The following is a 21099-nucleotide window of genomic DNA, read 5'->3' as shown; positions in this document are numbered from 1 at the left end:
AGTCCCAGGGCTTAAGGGTGGACACACAGTTCTCAGCCCTCCTGGCTGCCCAAACCCACCCTTCCTGTACCTGCTGCGGGGCGCGTGAAGTGTTCCCGGGTCCTGCACTGGAGGTACATGCGGATGACAGGGAGGAAGTCGTCCAGGGCCTCCTGCAGGCAGAGCCCCAGGCTGGCCCGCCTGCACCACCGCTCAAAGCGCAGCAGGTGGGGACAGCTGTGCTGCAGGAGCAAGGCCGCGGTGCCCAGGGCCACCGGCGTCCGCCGGGCCAGGCAGTAGTCGAGCAGAGTGACCCCGACTGCGGGGGCCAGAGCCGGCTCTCTCTGCAGAGCCTGGAGGAGCACGGCGTCCAGCTCGTCCACGGCCAGCGCGGGCAGCAAAGCCCCCAGGCCTCTCACGTACTCAGAGGCCTGGAGGAGCTCACCGCTCTGCAGCTGCTCCTGGGGGCGGCTGGTCAGCAGCTGGACCAGGGTCTCCCCGAGAGCGTTCAGGTGTCTCTCCTTCTGGCGGGACTTAGTGGGTCGTTGGGCCACCAGGTGGGCCTCGGGCAGGCTCAGCAGGGCCAGGGTGACCTCCCGGAGCTGGGTGCCCTCCATGTACGGGTGCAGCCCCTGCAGGGCTTCAAGCTGAGGAAGGGTCTTCGGCATCGGCGTGGCTGCGCGGGCCCTCTGGTTCCGCAGCTCTTTCAGGACGCTCTGGGTGATGGCCTCTGAGTACCTGGCCAGGAGCCCCAGCTGACCAAGGCTCTGGAGGACGGGGGCACTCGCCACCAGCAGCGGAAGGACCCCCGCGCTGAGGTGGGCCGCCAGGAGCTTCACGAGGACGGGACTGAGGGTGTGCGGGGGGAGCGCCTGCTGCTCCAGGGCCAGGTACCAGCCCTCCAGCGTGGGATGCTTGAGGATGGCCACGAGCACCTCCTCCAGCGTCTGAAACACAGTGACAGGGCACAGACCTCACCCACGGCCCTGCCAGCGGCTGCCACTGAGGAGGACGGAGAGCAGAAAGCAGCTTTGCTAAGCCACTCCACCCTCAAGCCCAAGTCCCAGGGCCCCTCTCAGGGGTGCCCGCAGCACCCCAACCCAAGCCCAAAGCTCTTACCCCATCATAACACACCTCCTCCCCTGTACAACGACGGGGCCTGGACTGTGACTCGGTCAGTGACCCCCAGACCAGCAGGAAGCGGATGAATGCAGCCTGAATGAATTTACCGTGCAGTAAAACTGCTCTCCACAGTCACTCAGGCAGGGCCGGGCCACGGAGAAATGCCAAGATGGGATGACGATCAATTGTCTCCTGGTTTCTCCCTAGCAGCCCTGCCCTCCTAAATAAATCTGGTTGAGGGATGTGGGTACCACCCGACCACCAGGGCAGGGCTACCCTGGCTTCGGAGAGGCTCTGTGGCTGGGGAAGATGGGTAGGGGTTAAACGATCCAGAACTGAAGGTGAAACTGCGTCCACTTCCAGAAGGAGGCTGGGCCTCGAGTGACCCCCTGAGGAACTAGCTCTGACCCCAAGACTAGTGTAAACCACTGAGCCGAGGGCAGCTGAGTGCACTTTGCTGGATTAGATGATGCCTTGACGCAGCCTCGCTGAACACGATTCCTAGTCAATGAAGTCACCCACTCCCCGGGGACAGAAATTTTTTTCCTTATTTACTCTTCAGGAAGGAAGGAGGAGCCTACCACACTTTCCAACTGAGCTTTCCCAAACAGAAAGAAAAACAGAAAAGCACACGTCAGGAGTGCTTTGCCCAACGACTGGCTAACAGGTGGTCTTGCACCAACAAATGCCGCCCCAAGAAAGCCCGCTTGGAGATCAAAGGAAGGGAGCCATGCGTTCGACTGTGAACTGAGGAACACGCCTGCACCCAAACCCAGTACAACAGGTCAAATGGCAAATGGTGAGAAAGATTCGGCCTGGCCCCAGTTCAAAAGCTGACTCACGAGACTGCCAGCAGGAGAGGAAGGCTCACTCTTCCCCAGGCAGTGTGGTCGCTGTGTGTGTTCACGAGGAAGGGCCCCACCCACTGCCCAGCCTTCGCTCAACACAGGTTGCAACCCTTTAAGAGGAAAATACGCAGTCCGAGTTCTCAGGACGCTCACGGCACAGTGGGAGGGAAAGTGCTCGCAGCAGGGCAAGTGTGAGCAGAGAAGTGACTGGAAAGATGAACGCCCCAAGTAAACCGTGCTTCTCTCGGGGTGGGCGGGGGATGGTGCTTAGGGCCTCCTTTGGAGTTCTCTGCATCTCCCTACTTCCCTGCAATGAACACGTACTTGCTTTTAACCAGAATGGAGGGAAAGCCAGTGGCTGTGACCTCACAGGCAAAGGCGAACCAGAAGGAGACCCAGGGAGGAAGGGCGGCGGTACCTTGTCATCGGCCAACTCCAGCGAGGCCATGGACTCCACGTCCAAAAAGAGGTCAGACTCAGCCTGGGCGGCCTGGCGCTTCTGCTGGTTCTGGGCGTCCAGCTGCTGACAGTGGATGACCAGGCGCCTGAGGAGGTCCAGGAGGAACTGCAGCAGGGGAGGCCCCGTCCTCCTGCCCAGCTGTGAGGACCAGACACACACGACCCTCAGGCCCAGGAAGGGCTGACAGTCACCAGAACACTGACTGCCGCCTCCCCCCAGGGCCAGAAGGGGAGAGTTGCCAGAAACAAGAATCAAGGAGGGAAGCAGGCTTAAATGGAAGCTCGCGGTAAGCTGCGAACAACCTCAAAGTCATTTCTTTTTCTTTTTTTCTTATAAAAGTTTCTAAAATTTATTTATTTATTTTTGGCTGCGTTCGGCCTTCATTGCTGCGCATGGGCTTTCTCTAGTTGCGGCGAGCGAGGGCTACTCTTTGTTGCAGTGCGCGGGCTTCTCATTGCGCTGGCTTCTCTTGTTGCGGAGCGCGGGCTCTAGGCGCATGGGCTCAGTAGTTGTGGCACATGGGTTCAGTAGGTGTGGCACGTGGGCTCAGTAGTTGTGGCTCGCAGGCTCTAGAGCGCAGGCTCAGTAGTTGTGGCGCACGGGCTTAGTTGCTCTGCGGCACGTGGGATCTTCCCGGACCAGGGCTCAAACCCGTGTCCCCTGCACTGGCAGGCGGATTCTTAACCACTGCGCCACCAGGGAAGCCCTCAAAGTCACTTCTTAACAAGACATGTCCTCCTAAATCTTGACGAAACACACAGATTTATTTTGACCAAGATAAGGGGGAAAAGCCCACCTCAGAACCTAAACTAAGGGACTTCCCTGGTGGTCCAGTGGCTAAGACTCTGCACTCCCAATGCAGGGGTGCTGGGTACAATCCCTGGTCAGGGAACTAGATCCCACATGCCGCACCTAAGAGTTCATCTGCCGCAAGTAAAAAAGATCCCGCATGCGGCAACTAAGACCCGAAGCAGCCAAATAAATAAATATTAAAACAACAACAGCAACAAACCTAAACTAAAAATCTGTAAACCACCTCAGGGACAGAAGGCCCAACAATGAGCCACCGAATTAAAACTTACAAAGGCAGAGGGGACACCTGGTCGTGCCGCGGACCCGCTCAGCCGTGGGAAGGGCCCCGCCCGGCCTCAGCTGCCCCAGCGACCACGTTCAGCTGCGCGTGGCTCCCAGTCTGAGATCTGTGCCTCTGCTCCAGGGAGAGGGCACAGCACCCGGAGCCGAGGCTCCCAAACCGTGGCCCGCTCGGGGCCCTGCACACTGGCCCCTGCCCTCCCCGTGTGCGGACAAACGGGGCGACAGTGGGGCCCCAGGCCTCCATCCACACTGTCACTCAGTGTGGGCCCGACCGGCAGAAGGCCACACTCTCTGCAGGTGGCGAAGCCAGGGAGCGGGGGCAGCGCTGACCTGGCCGAAGTTCTCCACGGTGCTCTTGATGTACAGCAGCAGGTGTCTGGCGGAGCGCAGGGCCTGGTGCGTCGGGAGGTGCAGGAGGGCAGCCCGCAGCCGCCCCTGGACCCCCTCGTCCAGGAGCGGGAATACGCCCGGGCCCTGGCCCTGACCTTGGCCCTGGCCCGTGTAGGCCATCTGCAGCAGGGCACTGAAAGAGGAGGCTGGGGGGTCCAGCGGAGCAGGGCTGCCCAACGTCTGCAGCGCCTGGGAGACAGCAGGGGAGGAAAGAGAAAAGACAGATCAGCACCAGGGGCAAAGGGCACAGGGTGCTAAAACAGGGACAGGGCGACACGCACACAGAGGGACGTTTCACAAAAATCACCTACTGATACTAAATCTATGTGACCCTGTGGCATTTTATTCAAGTAAAGTCCCAACACGCTCAGTTACACGTATTTTCCTAGCGTGTGTCCACGTGAGGGCACTGAGCCGGGGAGGTATTTACACGCTCTGGAGAACAGGAGTCACGTGGCACAGAGACAGGATTTTACTCACAGGAGTCACTGTGATTAATCCCTGGAAACTGGGAAATGCCACCCTGGGAAGGAGCCGGCTGGGTGAGCTGCATGCCTTTCAAAGGCCTCCCCCGGGAGGACGGGAGGATGAGAGGACATGGCCGGACGGAAGATACGTTCCTGAAGTCATTCCGTCTCCAAGTGGGTCATTTTTTCTAACTTAGTTCCCAAACTGCCTTCTTTATTCACCCCACATGGCTTTTCTTGTTATAACTCCAAACACTGTTTCCTAAGGCCAGTACAACTAGGCCGCATGGTGCCCTGAAACTCAGTGGGGCTCGACCCTGGACCAGCAACAGCATGATCCGGGAACTTGTTAGAAATGCAAATTCCCGGGCCCGCCCCAGACCTGCTGAATCACACGCCCAGCGACCACGTCTGAATGAGCGTTTGGGGGATCCTGACGCGCCCTCATGGGTGAGAACCGCCGAGTGCCTGACTCCACGGAGTGGATGCCTACACTTGGAGCACCGTGCAGCACAGAACGGACTGCTAACACCCGCGGAAGCTGCTGTGTGGCTCTGACCACCTCCTGACCACGGCCTGTCAGGTGGGGAAGGCGGCGATAGCTGTGATGGGCCTGGGCTCTGGAGCCCAGAGGCCTGCCTGGATCCTGAGTCTACCACTGCCTGGGGGCGGAACTGCTCTGAACCTCAGTTTCCCCATGTGTACAAGGAGGATAGTTAAGTCCAGACCCCTCTCTGAGTTGTGAGGATTAAATGGCGTAAAATACGTGTGATGCACTTAGGGATGAGGCCCTAACAAACCGTGAACATGCAATCAACACAGGCTCCTGCTACCAAGTTCATAAGAGGAAGAGGTCCTCCTTAGCTGCCTGCTTTTTCAAGCGCAGCCACAACTGAGCGAACACACAAAAGCACACAACACAAAGTGAATTTCTTGCTCCACCCAGCAGTCCTAAGCACGCTGCATCAGAGCCAGACCTGCGGCATCCCTTTTAAGAATGCAGTCCCCACCAGGAGAAAACCATTTCTTTCTTTCTTTTTTCACTTTCCCGTCTAGCAGAGCATAGCCTGCTAGCGGCCTTCAGGTCTAACCGCTGAGCATGCCAAGTCTAGGGGCCGCTGAGGTGTGCAGACGGGGGCCGTGAGGCGAGTGCGCACAGGAGATCCCGCCCCCAACCCCAGCCTCAAAGCCCAAACGTGCAGCCAGCAGCAAATTCAGTTCTGCTGCATCGCGGAGCCCCTCGGGGTCTCGTCACATTAGCTGAGCGGCAGAGATAACACGTGCCTTCCTCTCCTACTCTGGGGAAACGAGAAGGTGAAGAGCGTTCACCCTGTTAAGCTGTGAAAGCTACACAGCTGGGGTACAGCCCGCTGCGGCCCACAGGGAGGAACCTCCGGGGGCTTCTAGGTTTACGCAGGAGTGGTGGCTGGCGCAGCTCACCAAGGCCTCTCGGGTTGGCTCCGGGATCCAGAGGCTGTAGTATCTGTTGAACCTGGACAGCTGACGGCAGCAAGGTGGGAGCGGAGGCTCCAGCTTGTCATAAGACTGAAGCAGAAGACACAGAGCCAGCGGGTCTCTCTGGGTGTGGAGGAGGTCCGTCAACACCCCTGTCAGATACGCCACGATGCTTTCTCCTGCAAAGGAGGGAGACACAGCAGGGAGAGGCTTGCTGGGACCGCCCTTCTGTGACCCATCAATAACACCAACTCCCACCCATATTCAAGACCCAGAAAGAGTCGTAACCATTCTGCAAGCGATCACACAACCACGCTGGAAGGCAGATGCTACCACTGCAGACCATGCCAGACTTTTATTAAACATACAGCACACAGTCAGACTTCGGGTGCTGAGGCCCAGAAGTGGAGACCCAGGCACTGAAGAGGTGAGGCCAGGGCCACCCGGGACAGGGACTTGCTTGGTGCAAACCAATCCATTTCCACTTCCTTGGCACACAAGCCTCCCTTGCAGTTAGGCTGGGACCACACGACTCGCTTAGCCACTTCCAGGCCTGGCCAGAACACCTCTGCTTGACTGTCCACTCTCTCTTCCTCTTCCACAGTGACCTTGGAAGCCACATGCTGAGATGGCACAGCTACAGGATGGGAGCAGCCAGGATCCCTGAGCTACCTCCTGGACAACAGCCACCCAGGAGAGCACCTGACCTGTCCTGGACCATGACACGGTCGAGAGAGACCTTTGTTCCTTAAACCACCGACGCGTTGTGGCGCATGTGTTACTGCAGCAAAGCCTGAGCAATCCTGACTAATTATACCACTGCGATCTGTGAGTGCTTTCTTGGGTCTATGTTGCCTGGATACCCAGTAAGGGTGAAGGACTTGTACCTCAGCATCAAGATATCAAGAATAAATACTGAAGAGAAAATACCGGTGTTACAGCAGGTGTCTGTGCAGCCATGCAAACACATTATTTCAGACTCATCCGTCAAACGACCCATTTCCCAACAGCCTAGCCAGCCTCTAGATTCCTACCCCTGTACACTTAGTTCTACCAGCTGTGCAGCTATCACTTTGGTGGGTCTGAACCCCTGCTGCCTTGGGTTTTCAGCAATTATTTCCAAAGCCCTCGGAATCCCACCTCCTACCCCACAGAGGCCCAGCTGGCCTGATGCAGCCACAACATTCTCACTGCACACAGGTACCTGCTTCACTTTCTGTTCCAAGGAGCAACTTATTCCTGGCTTCCAGGGCAGCAGGGACCACAGCACTGAACGGGAACGTGAGCACGATCATGTCTTCATTCAGTAAGAATCCAACCTCCTCATCCAAGCCTTCGCTGCCCTCCACCAGGACATCCACCATGTCGAGAACATCTGAGGCAGAAAGATGGGAATCAGGGCCAGGCAAGAGGTGGCAAAGGAGTCTACTGCAAGAATCCCACAGGTAGGGCAAGCGAGAGAGCGTTTGCAAAAAGAGGAAAAAATAAAAGCTAAACTTCTCTTGCGGGAAAATGCTTAGTGTAATGTTTGATTCTAAACAAATAAGGGCATTATCTATAAAATCTTAAGACCTCTGCCAGACAAAATGCAGGACTATCCAGCTCAGGTAGTAACAGGTTGAAGTTTCCTCGCGTGACACTGAGAAGCCCAGAAACTTTAACCTGGATAGTCATGGAAATAAGCCAAAATCTGAGAAGCCACAGAGCATAAGGGTTGACGCACAGACTAGGGCCAGAGTGTCTGAAGTCAAATCCTGACTTTGCTACATCCTCGCTGTGTGAGGCTGAGCAGATTGCTTAACCTCTCTGTGCCTCAGCTGCCTTGTCAATACATAAAATGAGGATAACCCACCCCCCCAGCTTGGGGTTGTTTATGAGGTTACATGAGTTAGGATTTATTAAGAGCTTAGAGCATCACCTGGCACAAAGTAAACACTGCACAAATAAAAACAACGCAGCAAATAAGCCCTGCACCTACTTCCTGTTACATAAACAAATAAGGGGATTTCCAATTCCAGAGGTGGTTGATCTCTGATGCAAAGAAACGGGATGTCTGCCCTCTGCACAAGGCTTCAGTGCAATTCTGCTTTGTCTCTAATACACCACCGTGGCTGGCTCTTCAGAAGCCCAAGGAGCGCAGGGAGCAGCACCCACCGTCAATGTGGGAGATGGGAATGCTGGCATCATCGGTGTCCTGCCGCGTCACGGAGGCCTGCAGGGCGCTGGCTTCCTGGACAAAGTCAGACGCTTTGTCCGTGTATGAATAGGGATTCGCCACCAATGTCAGGAGAACCTGAGCATTAAAGAGTCAAGTGGGAAATATTTAGATGGTCACACGTGAAATGAAAAATGCCCCCAAATGTCGCAAGTAAAATAAAGGGAAGAGCAAAAATCTTAACAGGCCTTCAAAGAACAATAGTTTTTCTGCAAAGTTTTTTGAAAAAAACTTTTTGTTGTAGATTTTTAAAAAATATCTCCTTTTCACGTCAGACTATTGCTTTTAATACCGCTCTTAGCGTACCACTAATCCCTCCTACAAAACCAAACGCCCAAAAGGAAGTTAACAGCACACAGTGATATAGTCCCATTTTACAGATTCTAAAACTAAATCGTTCTGACATCTCAGCAAGAATTAGGAAGTGAGTCAGGAGGAGAGGCCTCTGGGCTCTGGCACATCAGAAATGCCTTAATCATACTGAGGATCACTTAGTACGCCATCCTGAACGTGCTTTCTTTACGTGGGAAATACGTGCTCACGCGTTCCAAAAACTGAATCACGGCCTCCTTGTTCTCCTGCTCGGTGTCATCCAGGTGTTCCAGCCACAGCTCCAGCTCCTGCCAGGTGTGCTCAAACACCCCTGTGTCCCGCAGGATCTGAAAAATCAGGGAAGAACCCGCTTTCCGTGCGTCCTCTGAGACCCACGGAGCACAGAGGGGGTAAAAGTTCCATCCAGTTTTATCCTAAAAGCTACGCTTCAGAACAACCCCCACTGTTGAGGGAAACGAGGAAAAGAGGTCACTCTGGGCTCGATCAAGGAGAACACAGCCCCTCGTCTCACTGCTGCTTATTCCTCTCCTTCAACTCCTAAATAATAAAAAGGGAAAATATCCCGCTGCTACTTGAAAGTCTGCTTTTCAACCTGGGACTTGACTCCTCCCAGCCACTCAACCCTCAGCCTGCATGAAATTCTCCAAGACAGTGACCCAGTCAGGCCGAATCATCTCAATGTGGCTTCTCAAGACCCAGGCCTGGGCCAGAAGCACCACCTTACTTCTGTTCTAAGGGAGCAGAACTTGTTACGAGGCAGGACTTGGTTAAATGACATCCCCAAATGGCCCGACGACAGAACTCGGGGTCTCAGCAGCCCCTCGGCACGAGCCCTGCACAGAGCGCTCCGAGGGAGAGCCTGACGTGCCATTCCACCCACATGCAGGGAGTGATCATGAAATCACACCTGCACAACCTTGCAGAGGTCACGACCTAGACTTTCGCGTCCTCCAAGCAGCTCAGGCGAGGTTGAAGGGTGGCAAGACTACTGGCACTTCAAAAGTAAAATCTCTGTACCCTAAATACAATGAATGTGATTTTTCTAGCAACCCGCCCGGCCCCGGCCCTGACCAGGATGTCTGCTGCCCAGTGGAACCAAGGAACTAGATTTCCTAGCGCTGCAGCAAGACCTGACGTAGCCCTGGAAAATGAGTTCAAGTGTAAGGAAGAAGAGACGCCAACAAACTCCTCATTCCCTTCCACTGACTCTGGCGACACCTGTGCTGTGGGTGACGGCTGCGGTCAATCGCCAGGGCCCTGGAGGAGGCTGAGTCTGGAGCTGAGGGAAGAGGCATCGCCTATTAAATTGTTCCCCAGAGGGCCGAAACCTAATGTTTGCTGAGTCTAGAATGTGCCAGGCATGGCCTACTATTTGATCACACGTAACCTCCCTTGCAATCCTACGGTTTTGTTATTCCCGTTCACCACGAAAAAGCTAAGTTCAGAGAGGTTAAGCAATTTGTCCAGTGCCACCCAGGAACGGCAGAACCAGGACTCAAATCTTGGAACAGGACTTCAAAGTGCCCGCTTTTCCCATTTCACCAGGTTGCCTCTTGGGAACACAGCCAGGTTAAGACAGAATACATTAAAACTGCCGTAAAGCCTTCTGTTTTTAAATTGTCACAGTCTTAATATAGCCTTAATTCCACAACTGTTGACTAAGCATCTACTATACGCAAGATTGTACAAAACGCTTCTAGAACTAGGAGCTGGTAGAAAGGCTCACCTTCACGATCAGAAGTTTGGTTGATGACTTGAGATGCGAATGGCTACTGGTCACAAACATCTTCATCAGTAAGTAAAACACGGATCGCTTTCCTCCAATAATTTCTGCATCTGGGCCTTCCTGGAGTTTGAACAATAGAATATTATAAATGTAACAAAGGCCACTGCTTGCTGAGCGAACAGGTACTGCATGCCCAGTGTTCTCCCCGGCCTCTCATCTCATCTCATTTTAACCACCACTCGGCAAGCCTGCCGGGATGCTATACACGAGGAACCTCAGGAGTTAGGAGCTCCTCCCACACCCCCGAGAGCAGCTGTAGTTAACAACAGTCACAGCAGGAAGCACGGGGGCCCTTCAGGTGCTTCACATACACTGACTCACTTTGTCCTCCCAACAAGCCTGCGGTGGGGACAACCGTCCCCCCCATTTCACATGTGCAGACACTGAGGCACAAGGAGGTAATGGCCGTTTAATGACCGAGGTGGAACTCAAGCCCAGGAGCCCTGGCGCAGACACAGCACTGGCTGGCGGCGGGTGGCTGGCGGGAAAACACACCACCCAGGGCTGCCTGACTCCGTCCAACGCCATGCTTGCTGCATTTCAGCAAGATGCCGGCGCGGATATAATCGGTTCCTTACACGTAAGCAAGCCTCTTAACAAAGGCTTCTGGGCTTTGAACACATGGAGCTCCAGATTCCCAGCCCAGACTCCAATGCATCTGTGTCTCCCTGGAGCGTCCCCGCAGCCCCGATCTGAGCACATGAGGGCTACTGTTCCCAAAGCCCAGCAGACCCATCTTATGAGCAAAAAATGAAGCATGGGATATAAACTAATATGTTAATACCAGTTCTTTCAAGGTAAGAGGCCTCTGTTCCCTTTCCAACTAAATCGTCAAGACCCCAGTGGCCCAGTTCAGCTGGGGTAAAAAACTAAACACCCCAGACTCATCCGTCATCTCACTGGGGTCCTGGCAGCGACCTCACGGGGGTTGTGAAGTTGAGAGCAGGGTCTGGGCAACGCTGCCTGGGTCCAATCCTGGATCCCCTACTTACGGCCGGGACCCCACGGAAGTCTCCTAACACTCTGCGCTCCAGCTGTCTCGTCTGTAAGCGGTGATAAGTGAGACGATACATAGCACACTCGTGCCGAGCCTGGCATTCGGTAAGTTCTCAGTGAGAACCATCCTCAACTATGAGGCAGGTGAACCTCGGAAAGAGGACTTCGGGGAACACAGAGATCCCAGTGCCACGGTGTTCTTCCACCCTTCTGGAAATATCACCTCTGAAAGTGCCAGGGTACGTTTCCGCACTACTGGCTCCATACAAGAACTCAAAGAAGACGTTAAGTCATTAAAACAAGTCATCTGAGCTACTCAGAAACACACTCAGACAAGGCTTAATTTGGCCTGGTCATTTTCCCTCTTTGGATAGAAGTGACATGGCGTCCTGTGTTTAAATACAGAGGTAAATATCTGTTACATCTTGAGTTCCCTTTACGATTCAACATTATGTTCTCCAGAAATCCTAGAAGACGTTATCAAAGACACAGAAAACAACGCCAGCAATCTTTACTGATTTTTCCACCAGCCTCAACTCTCTCGTGGCTTGGTGTCTATTCCCCTCTCTGTCTTAAGTCCTTCCAGGACGAGGACAAAGGAGAAGGAAATGTATTTTGTTTATTTCCAAAAGGGTTTTTAAAGGACAAGAAGAATGTAAAAGAGTCAAGAGAAAAAAAGTAAAAAAAAAAAAAAACTCCCAACACCCAGCAATAATATATTTTCAGTAAGGATAGCTAAGCACCTTACTTTGCAAAGCAAAGAGATTCCTGGTTCACAAATCAGGACCTGGCCTCCGCTCTAGAGGCTTCTCTCTAAAAGGAGAACCGTCAACGTCTTCCTTCGCAACCAGCAGTCAGGGTTCTGATGCAGCTAGAAATTCCCAGGCCAGAAAGCCAACAAGCCTGCAGGTGAGCTAACAACAAAGGCAGGGTCACGGCCTCCTACCTGGGCCTTTAACCACAGAAACTTGCTGGCGGGCAGTGCCAGGGCCACCTTGAGAACAAGGTGCTGCAGGGTGACAGGCACCTCCTCACGCAGGCCCTCCTCTGAGATGACGCCTGTGGGTGGGAAAGAGGAAGACAGACGAGACGTCCGGGGGTGGGGGGCGGGCGCGGGGGCCCAGCTACTGCCGCCCTGGCCACGAGGACGGGACAGGGAACTTTCCAGAGAACTAGGCAGAAGACGTGGGGGTTCCGCCCATCCTTGTCCTGCGGTCACCCTCACACAGGCTGTGCCCACTCTCCTGCCCACACACCTCACTGACACATCTCCCCCGTCCCAAGGTCTATCCAAATCCTTCACCGAAGAGTGGGGGTGCTGCATGCCCTTCCCTGCACTCGGCCCACATTGACCTCTTCCTACATCTCAAAGCCCCCAGTGCACACTGCCCTCCAGGTACAGTCTCTCGTGAGTGTGACCCCTGGTGCGGGGCACAGGCCTTGCTCCCTAGACGGCAAGCATCTTGTGCACAGCCTACGGCCGCCTGGGTCTCAGACAGGGTCCTCAGCCTCTGGCCTGATTTCTGGGTTAATCCTTTGCTCGGGAAGGACGTGGTACCAAATGTTAAATGGCCACTTTATAGTAAATCTCATATTCTCACAGCAAGAGAACTTTTTGCCTTTAAACCATCAAAAAGTTAACTACAGCTTTTTGAATAGGATTATTTCAGTAGCTTATATAAATTCCAAGAATGCTATTTCCGCAAGTCTTCCTCCGTAGGCCCAAATACGAAGTCAGTTTTATTAGACAAACTTTTCCATCAAGGAAACATGGCCAGACAAGCATAATGTTACTTTTACAAGATGCGGTTTGAACTTCACTGGGTAAAATACGAGTAGCCATGTGAGAAGTGCCTGTGCATGAACAGGACCTCCTTCTAAGGGGCTCTCATTTCTGCACCCCTCTTCCTTTGCAAAGAGGCTTTAGAATTGACATCACATAACCTCATCTGTCTATCACCCACGGCAGGCAACTCAGCCTGGCTGGCTTCTCCCTTCTCTCTTGAGGCTGCCAAGTGTTCATCTGACATCTCCTTAAGGAAGACCAGCTATCTAAAACACATTGGTCCAGATGAAAACAGCCAGGCTGGTGGATCACACACGCCGGCCACAATGCCCAGCAGCCTTCCCGGTCCTCGGCGCCGGAGCCTCTGCTCCAGGTTATCCACACTTCCTTCCTTCACCCCCACTGGCAGGACCAGCGGAGGGGCGCCCACCGTCCCTCGAGACGCACCTTTCAGGAGCTTGCTGAAGTCAAAGTTGCACTGCATGACCACGTGCGGGACCACCTTCTGGTAGAGGCAGATGACCTGGAGCAGGGCGGCTTTCAGAAGAATGGTTTCTGCGTCATCTAAACCAGAATTAAACAGCTTGGATCAGGAAACACGCCTGTTCTCTGTCCTCAATCAGTGAGCGATCGAACCACCCGTGACCCATCACGGTCAACTGTGTGTGGAACACTGAGGCTGCAGACAGATCCCCATGGAGCGAGATTTAAGGAGTCAACGTGGTAAGAGTCAAAGCTGTTCAAACAGGCTGGGTCTAAATCCCGATTTCACAGCTGTGAACTCGGACAGGGCAAAGCTACTCTGTCTCTCTGTGCTTCAGCGTCCTCGTCTGAAAAATGGGGACACGCAGCAGTGCCTACCCCTACAGGGCCGCGCAAGGATGAAACAGGACAGAGATATAAGACGTGAAGCCCACCGCTTCACCAGTGACAAGGTCTGAGTCAACACATCTTGTTTCCAGGGGGACCATGTAGCCCACCGCTATCCGCAGAACAAAAGAGAGGCCTCCTCCCTCACGGAAGGCCAGAGCACATCGCACTCATCATACAAGTTTTTAGAGAGACACAGTGCTTGCATAAATCTTGGGCACATTTCTAACAGATGTTAAAGCTCAATGTACAAAAACAAAACACAAAAAAACTCAATGTACAATGCCATGCTCATTCTTCTCCCTAAGCAAAGAAGGACACAGGATTCATTCAGAGCCAGAGAGGCCTTCACAAGTCCCTCTAGATCAGCCCCTCTGGACAGGAGGCTCCCAGGCTGCCTGTGTCAGTGGTATCTGCAAACAGAAGAGGCCCCTCACCGCTCTGGGGAGCCACGCAGGTAGCAGGGGTCTTGTTGCCCCTTTTCTCTGCTTTCTCGTCATCCTGTTCTGTCTCCTGCTTCCTAAGTGACTGCCAGACCCACACGATGGCATTCAGATCTGGTAAAATCTAAAAGGGAAAACAAAGAAACAAAACATCAGTCACCTTTAAAAGGAAGAGAAACAAATGAACTGAACCTACTAACAAGGAGAAGCAAAGAACAGAGGAGAGGGGCCAGCATGTACAAGTGTGTGTGTGTGACCGAAAGAGGTCCCAGCCTCTGGGAGCTCTGGTTTGGGGTATAATTCCCAGAACTGAACACTGTAAGAATCTGGTGAAAACACAGCACCAATCATTAAAACAAACCCCTGAAGACTTGTTCACCGGAGCCAGAACCTGGGAACCAAGAAACTCATCCTTACGTCCGGCTGGGGGTACCCAGCCCAGCAAGCCCTTGGCTCTTCCGGGCAGCTACCCAGTCTGCGGACGCATGGCCTCCCTGCTCACCAGACCGAGCCCCAGGGAGGAAGGAGCAGGCCACCCATCACTGCAGCCCCAGTCCTTATGAGACCTGAGTCCCAGGAGCGCCCCAACCCCTTCCCTTCACTTCGCACCCGCCCTCTGGGCCCCCAAGCTCGCCTCTTCCCTCTGGTGTGCTCGCCTGTGACCCCTGTAAGCAAAGCCCAAGCCTGGCTCCCGGGCCTACCTTGCTCAGGGCTTCTCTGAAGAGCCGCACAAAGTCCTCCATCATCGCGGCCGTGTACACGCCTGACTCCTGCCAGGCCCCTTTATTCAGGCAGTAGTCAATGGTCTTTAAGGCTCTCTCCAAAATGACGGAAATAAGGGACAAAGCTGTGTGTTTCACTGATTTGCTGTCCAGCTGGGAAGAAAAACAGGTAAATCCACAAGTGTCTTCGGGCCGCACTGGTGGACACGGAGCGCCCAGGCCCTGGCCCTCCCCAGGAGCCCGCCGGACCTCTGCGCTGTGCAGAGGTGGCCTGGGGACCCTGCCTGCTTCACCTCCTGCAGATGTGACCTCAGCAGGTGCCGGGAGCACAGTTACTAAAGGTGGCGTCCGATGGTTATTCTTAACTGCTGTTCCACAGTCTGTTTTTGGTAAAGTCTTCCCTGACCACCACTCGGCTCCACAGATTACCTGCCTCGACAACAGCCGAGATCCCACCGGGACCTGACCGGCCTCTCCACTTATCGTCAGGTGGAGAGGTGATGGGCAAGGGCACCAGGCACCCAAGTCCGGCCATCCACCTCTAGGCGCACGGCCTCCACCCCAGGCCTCCCACATGCAGACTCTCTACCTGGATTCAGACAGCCAGCAGGGCCTTCAAAATCCTCACTCACTGAGGAGGTTCAAGAACCTGTGCTGTCACCACAAGGGGGAAGGCTAGGCCCCGGCCGGTGGCAGTATGTCCCTGGGCACTTGGGAGACACGTTCGATCTCAGGCCCAGCCCAGCCCAATGCCATCAGCCGCGGGTGACTCCCAAGTACAGAGAAGTCCAGGGAGCACAAGCTGGAATGCTGCAGCTTTACAGTCAGGTAGAAACAAGAAGGTTTTCTGACGGGCCTTCAGTGTAATAACACCCCAGGCCCCCAGCACTCCAGCTGGCTGGCGTCTCATTTTACATGGACGTTGTACGCTAAAGCAGCACTATGTTAAATGTCTTAAACCAATAACCACACCCACCCCATCATCACTTCAAAGGCAGGACCCAAACGAGTGTTACACCCACCAGCTTGGAGCGCAAAGCTCAGTCAACAGCCTGAGACCCTGTCTCCAAACACGTTCTTGTTTCCTGTTTCTAAAACAAGCTCACTCTTTTCTTTCTGATCTAAAATATACGCCATTAAACTTCTGCAGATAACACCGTAAAGAATACAAGAAAAACGTCATTAAAAAACCCCACGCACTCCCAAGTCCACCCCCCAGACACACCTGTCTCTGGTGTCACTTGTACGAACACACTGTCACAGCTCAGACAGCGCCAGTGACGAGAAGGCGAAGCTGTGGCTTCCCCTCCGCTGGCCCTGGGCCTGCACAGGACGGCAGCCTCGGCAGGAGAGGAGGCCATGTGCTCTCCCCGCCCCATGGCCACCCCGTCCGGCGGATGCAACACCCCCTAGGGGCACAACCCCTCTCTCCTGAAACAGCGTGACAGGCAGCGAGACAGCCTTTTATATCCCAGACTGGGGTATGTACCGGGGTCAGCTCAAGGGGGAGTGTAAATGCAGCCGGCCAGATTGAAACTACCTTCTCCCCGTGAAGACACCTTCCTTTCAATTCTACTTTGCAAGTCCCTGGAATAAGGTATCTTATGTCTCTCACAAAACAGACGGGCAAGCTAGCTGGGTCCTCACCTTGATTCTATGATTTGGCAACCACAGCAAAAGGCCTTCCTGGCTGGTCCCACCCAGGCCTCTTCCTCTTTACTCCAGCTCCTCCCCACGGCCCCCTGGCCACTCTCAGCACAATCCCTGGATGGGTATCAAGAAATGCTCAATCCCACCGCACAGTCCAACGAGTCTTCGCCAATTTACGGTAACTGCCCCATCACCACCGGAGCCGACCCACCACGGCAGACCCTGGTCCTGCTGTGTTCAGGTAACAACCCAGCCTGCCTGAAGGATGGGGACTCCACCCACACCGAGGAAAGCCCAGGCCCTGCACTCCTCTGAACACCTGGTCTCCCCCAGGCGGGTCTCGAGGCAACCTGGGTTTAGGAGGGGCTGGCTGGCCTAGGACCTGTGTATGCCAACAATTCACGGCTGTTCACCTAAGGCCATGATTTATGGTGAAAAATGCAAGGGTCCCTCACAGTGTGGTTTCTGATGGGACTTGGGAACCTTTATAATAAATAATGACATGGACTTGAAGTATCAATTTTTTCCTTGAACATGTCCTCCCCAAACTCCTGCAACAGCTGGTCCTCAAAGTAAATGTTCCCCAGAAAACTTAACACTATTTATTTAACCCACAAAAGAAAGGATTTGCTGGGCAAATTTCAGTCCTGCCCTAACCAGAGCTCCTAAATTGTGAGACTTTAACACATGACATTAGGCTGTAGCTGAGCACACTTCCCCTCCCACCCTTGGGAAGGCCCAGAGCCATGGAGGGGTCCTGCCGTCCCGGCTCTGTGCTGGAGCAGGGCAGGCATGTGCCTCGGGCCCCAGGGCACCGTCCACGGGCGAGCGGACACATGGAAAGCCTCAGAGGCTCTGACAAAACACGAACCAGTACATGCAGGCCGGTATTCTCAGCACAGTCCCCAGCACGGCCGGTGGGGCAAGCGGGAGAGAGTCTGGAGGCAGGGTCCCCACTCACGTTCAGTGCTTGGGTGAACATGATCTTATTGCACACCAGGGGCACGGTGGTCACCATCACCATGGCCAGGAGCCGGGGAAGCGGGATGAACTCTCTGGTCTGAAACGCCCGGGAGATGTCTGGCTGGGCGGCGTAGATCTGGGGAAGGGAGAACAGAGAATGAGCTGGTGGCAGAGGTTAGCTTTCAAGCCTGAGTCTGTCTAATTGTAGGCACCCAACAGTAAAGCCGCTGCAGTGAAACAACTACAGTAATAAAGGTCCAAGGCTCGCCACGAGGAACAAGGTCTGGAATATAAACCCCAAAATCCACTTGTTAGAGACAAGTCGGGTCATGAGACTGTTACTGGGGACAGCGACCTTCAAAGGAGAGCCTGGTCTGTGGTCTGGGGAGCCTCTTAAAACCTCTGATGGCAAACAAGTCACTGCTAGAACTCACAACCGGATTATCTACTCACCAGTTACTGCACTTGGCAGGCACCTAACAAAGTATGTCATCTTTTCAACACTTCATGACAACACTTCGGGGTAGGGATGTTTTATATCAAGATAAAACATGTTTACAGATGACAAAAATGGACCTCGATGAGTCTAAGTAATTTCTCTAGGGCCATGAGGCTAGAAGACAGAGAAGCAAGGACTCTCATCCTGCCCTGTGACGGCCATGCACCTGCCCCTGCCCCTCCGGCGAGCAGCGGCAGAGCAGCTCCCGACAGGGGTGGTGGCCACAGGGATACCGTCACCAAAGTGGGGGGCAGAGTGCCTCGTTCTTGTCCCAAATACACACTGGGAGGGAATTCCCTGGTGGTCCAATGGTTAGGACTCAGCGCTTTCACTGCCAAGGGTGCAGGTTCGATCCCTGGTAGGGAACTAAGATCCCGCAAGCCACGTGGTGTGGCCATAAAAAGAAAAAAGCGAACACCCAAATACATGCTGGGACCACCGCACACACAGGCATTCAAGGAAAATGAGGGAATATGTGAATAAAAGTTTGTTTTACAGGTAACCCCATGCCCAGGTCAAAGCACAAGAAAATAATCCCAGGTGTGTCACCATTAGGCAGTCCATAAATCAGAGAGAGAGAGAGAGAGACATAGAGAGACAGAGAGAGAGACAGAGACAGAGAGAGAGAGAGAGAGAGACAGAGAGAGGTGAAGTGAGCCGGGCAGTACTGCCTAAGAATCTGTAGCAGGCACTTCCTTTGGTAGATGAGGGGAGGTTGACACCCATGATCGGATGGAAATTAATTCATATCCACTTGAACAGACCACCAATTCACAGCTTATTTCAAGTCGTTCTAAGTACTTGAAGTGGCAATCTTTAAAAACTATTGTACAGTTCAGACATTTCACTAATTCCAGCCCAACTGTGCCGAAACTCATCAAGATCTCACTCTGAGCAAAATCTGGTTGAAGAAGATGAAACTGGCTCAACCGATTCAAAAGCGTAAACCTCAAAACTCAGCTCAGTGAAAAGTCAAATGTCCTTAGAGGATAAAGACACCAAATTAGCATCATCTAAAATACGCCCCGAAGAACGGCTGAAAGAAGTTCCTCACCCTGCAGAGCTTATCAGAACGCCACTCACCCCTCACCGCTACCAACTCCTCACAGCCACCCGCCCACGACCCCATCTAGCAGACTTCGAAATGCCCATGGCCTTCACCTTGTTTAGCAGTTTGATGTTACTGGACCAAGTGGACTGCACCCTTGGGAGAAAGGAAAACGTCACTTCCTTGAAGTACTTGTTCAGTAAGTCCGGGCACACTTTCAGGATGTTCACCACAAGCTCAGCGACCAGCTCATCGTCCGCTGCAGTTTTCAAACCCAGCAGGAAGTGCAGAAGAGTCAGGTTTCCTCCTCTGCCAGGGAGAGAGAGAAGAGAGAGGGGGGAGCAGGGAGTCTTCACAAAGCACTGAGAGCTCAGGATGACAGGGGCAGCTCCGCTCAGTAAACACGGCTGTGACACAGTGATGGGCAAATTTCATTTCTGGTGAATTTCCCTCCCAGCAGAAAGTGAGATGTTTTCATGGTCTGTAGGGCTCCCACTCTCCACCAGAGGGCCTGAACTTCACCCCTCTACTTCTGAGTGGCTGAAAAAGTCTCTACCTTGTTCTGTTCCCCACCTCTCCTTCCCTCCCTTGAGTTCCAGCTGACTTTTAAAGAAGAGGAAATTTTAAAATTTTCTTTTGTGATTTTACTGACCACTTCCCTCCAACCACACACAAAAAAGCACATATGTAAAGATGTATGTGTGCGTTAAGTATAAAAATACAGAGAACGCATTTTTCTTTTAAAAGGATTACGGTTGGGCTTCCCTGGTGGCGCAGTGGTTGAGAGTCCGCCTGCCGATGCAGGGGACACGGGTTCGTGCCCCGGTCCGGGAGGATCCCACATGCCGCGGAGCGGCTGGGCCCGTGAGCCATGGCCGCTGAGCCTGCGCGTCCGGAGCCTGTGCTCCGCAACGGGAGAGGCCACAACAGTGAGAGGCCTGCATACCGCAAAAAAAAAAATAAAAAAAAAAAAAATAGAAAAAAAAATTGAATTTAGAGTATAATTTTGATCAGAAAGCTATCCTTTAAAAAGCTTACAATTCTTTTTTTTTTTTTTTTTTACTTTTTTGCGGTACGCGGGCCTCTCACTGTTGCGGCCTCTCCCGTTGCGGAGCACAGGCTCCGGACACGCAGGCCCAGCGGCCATGGCTCACGGGCCCAGCCGCTCCGCGGCATGTGGGATCCTCCCGGACCGGGACACGAACCCGTGTCCCCTTTGTCGGCAGGCGGACTCTCAACCACTGCGCCACCAGGGAAGCCCCAAAGCTTACAATTCTTAATAGGAAAATATCATGAGCAAAACATAGTTTGTGCTTTCAAATGCATGGAATGTTAAATTTGCAAAGAGTGGGACTTCCCTGGGGGTCCAGTGGTAAAGAATCCACCTTACAGTGCAGTGGACATGGGTTCGATCCCTGGTCAGGGAACTTAGATCCCACACGCCACGGGGCAACTAAGCCCATGTGCCACAACTACTGAGCTCGCATGCCTCAACTAGAGAGCTCACGTGCCGCAAACTACAGAGCCCACGTGCCCTGGAGCCTGTGCCACAACTAGAGAAGAGAAAACCCAGACGCCGCAACTAGAGAAAAGCCCGCGTGCCACAATGAAAGATCCTGCATGCCGCAACTAAGACCTGATGCAGCCAAAAATAAATTAAAAAAAAAAAAAGGTTTACCTAGAAACTTAAAAAAATTTGCGGAGAGTGCCAAAAATACTAGAGACACACACACAATTTTAATGAACGATGTAATAAAATGAATAGCATTTAATTCAGCGTTTGCAACACGTGCCAGACACTGCTCGAGGCAGTTAGTTACCACACACTGCCTCTCTCTGAGGTGGGTACTAATTGTATTTCCTTTTTACAGATGAGGCAACATTGGCAGAGAGGAGTAGTAACCCGCTGAGGTCTTAGAGGCACTCCAGAAACTGTTCTCTGAACCTCCACAGTAAGGCTCAGCAAGCTCTG

At 53.4% G+C, this 21099-nt stretch overlaps 1 protein-coding gene across 4 annotated transcripts in view; it reads right to left on the bottom strand.

The window, feature by feature from the left end:
- URB1 (URB1 ribosome biogenesis homolog) overlaps positions 1-21099 on the bottom strand; it is a 64250-nt gene that overhangs the window by 26120 nt on the left and 17031 nt on the right. For 3 of the 4 annotated variants that reach the window (XM_029214628.1, XM_029214629.1, XM_029214630.1), the window contains exons 9-22: positions 19241-19436; positions 17579-17716; positions 14947-15120; positions 14240-14369; positions 13380-13496; positions 12093-12205; positions 10091-10210; positions 8574-8690; positions 7971-8109; positions 7021-7191; positions 5802-5995; positions 3835-4083; positions 2368-2547; positions 71-926 (exon numbers count right to left, since the gene is read on the bottom strand). In XM_029214628.1, the coding sequence (XP_029070461.1) occupies positions 71-926; positions 2368-2547; positions 3835-4083; positions 5802-5995; positions 7021-7191; positions 7971-8109; positions 8574-8690; positions 10091-10210; positions 12093-12205; positions 13380-13496; positions 14240-14369; positions 14947-15120; positions 17579-17716; positions 19241-19436 (2894 nt within the window). Of the gene's footprint in view, positions 1-70; positions 927-2367; positions 2548-3834; positions 4084-5801; positions 5996-7020; positions 7192-7970; positions 8110-8573; positions 8691-10090; positions 10211-12092; positions 12206-13379; positions 13497-14239; positions 14370-14946; positions 15121-17578; positions 17717-19240; positions 19893-20398; positions 20452-21099 lie in introns of those variants that run through there. The other variant, XM_029214631.1, reaches the window with a different exon arrangement.

Source organism: Monodon monoceros, unplaced genomic scaffold, assembly GCF_005190385.1.
Source record: "Monodon monoceros isolate NGI ecotype Baffin Bay Population unplaced genomic scaffold, NGI_Narwhal_1 Super_Scaffold_11, whole genome shotgun sequence".
In the NCBI taxonomy this organism is placed as follows: Eukaryota; Metazoa; Chordata; class Mammalia; order Artiodactyla; family Monodontidae; genus Monodon; species Monodon monoceros.
The sequence above is the reverse complement of the archived record's forward strand: the minus strand, read 5'-3'. Positions and strand labels throughout refer to the sequence as shown.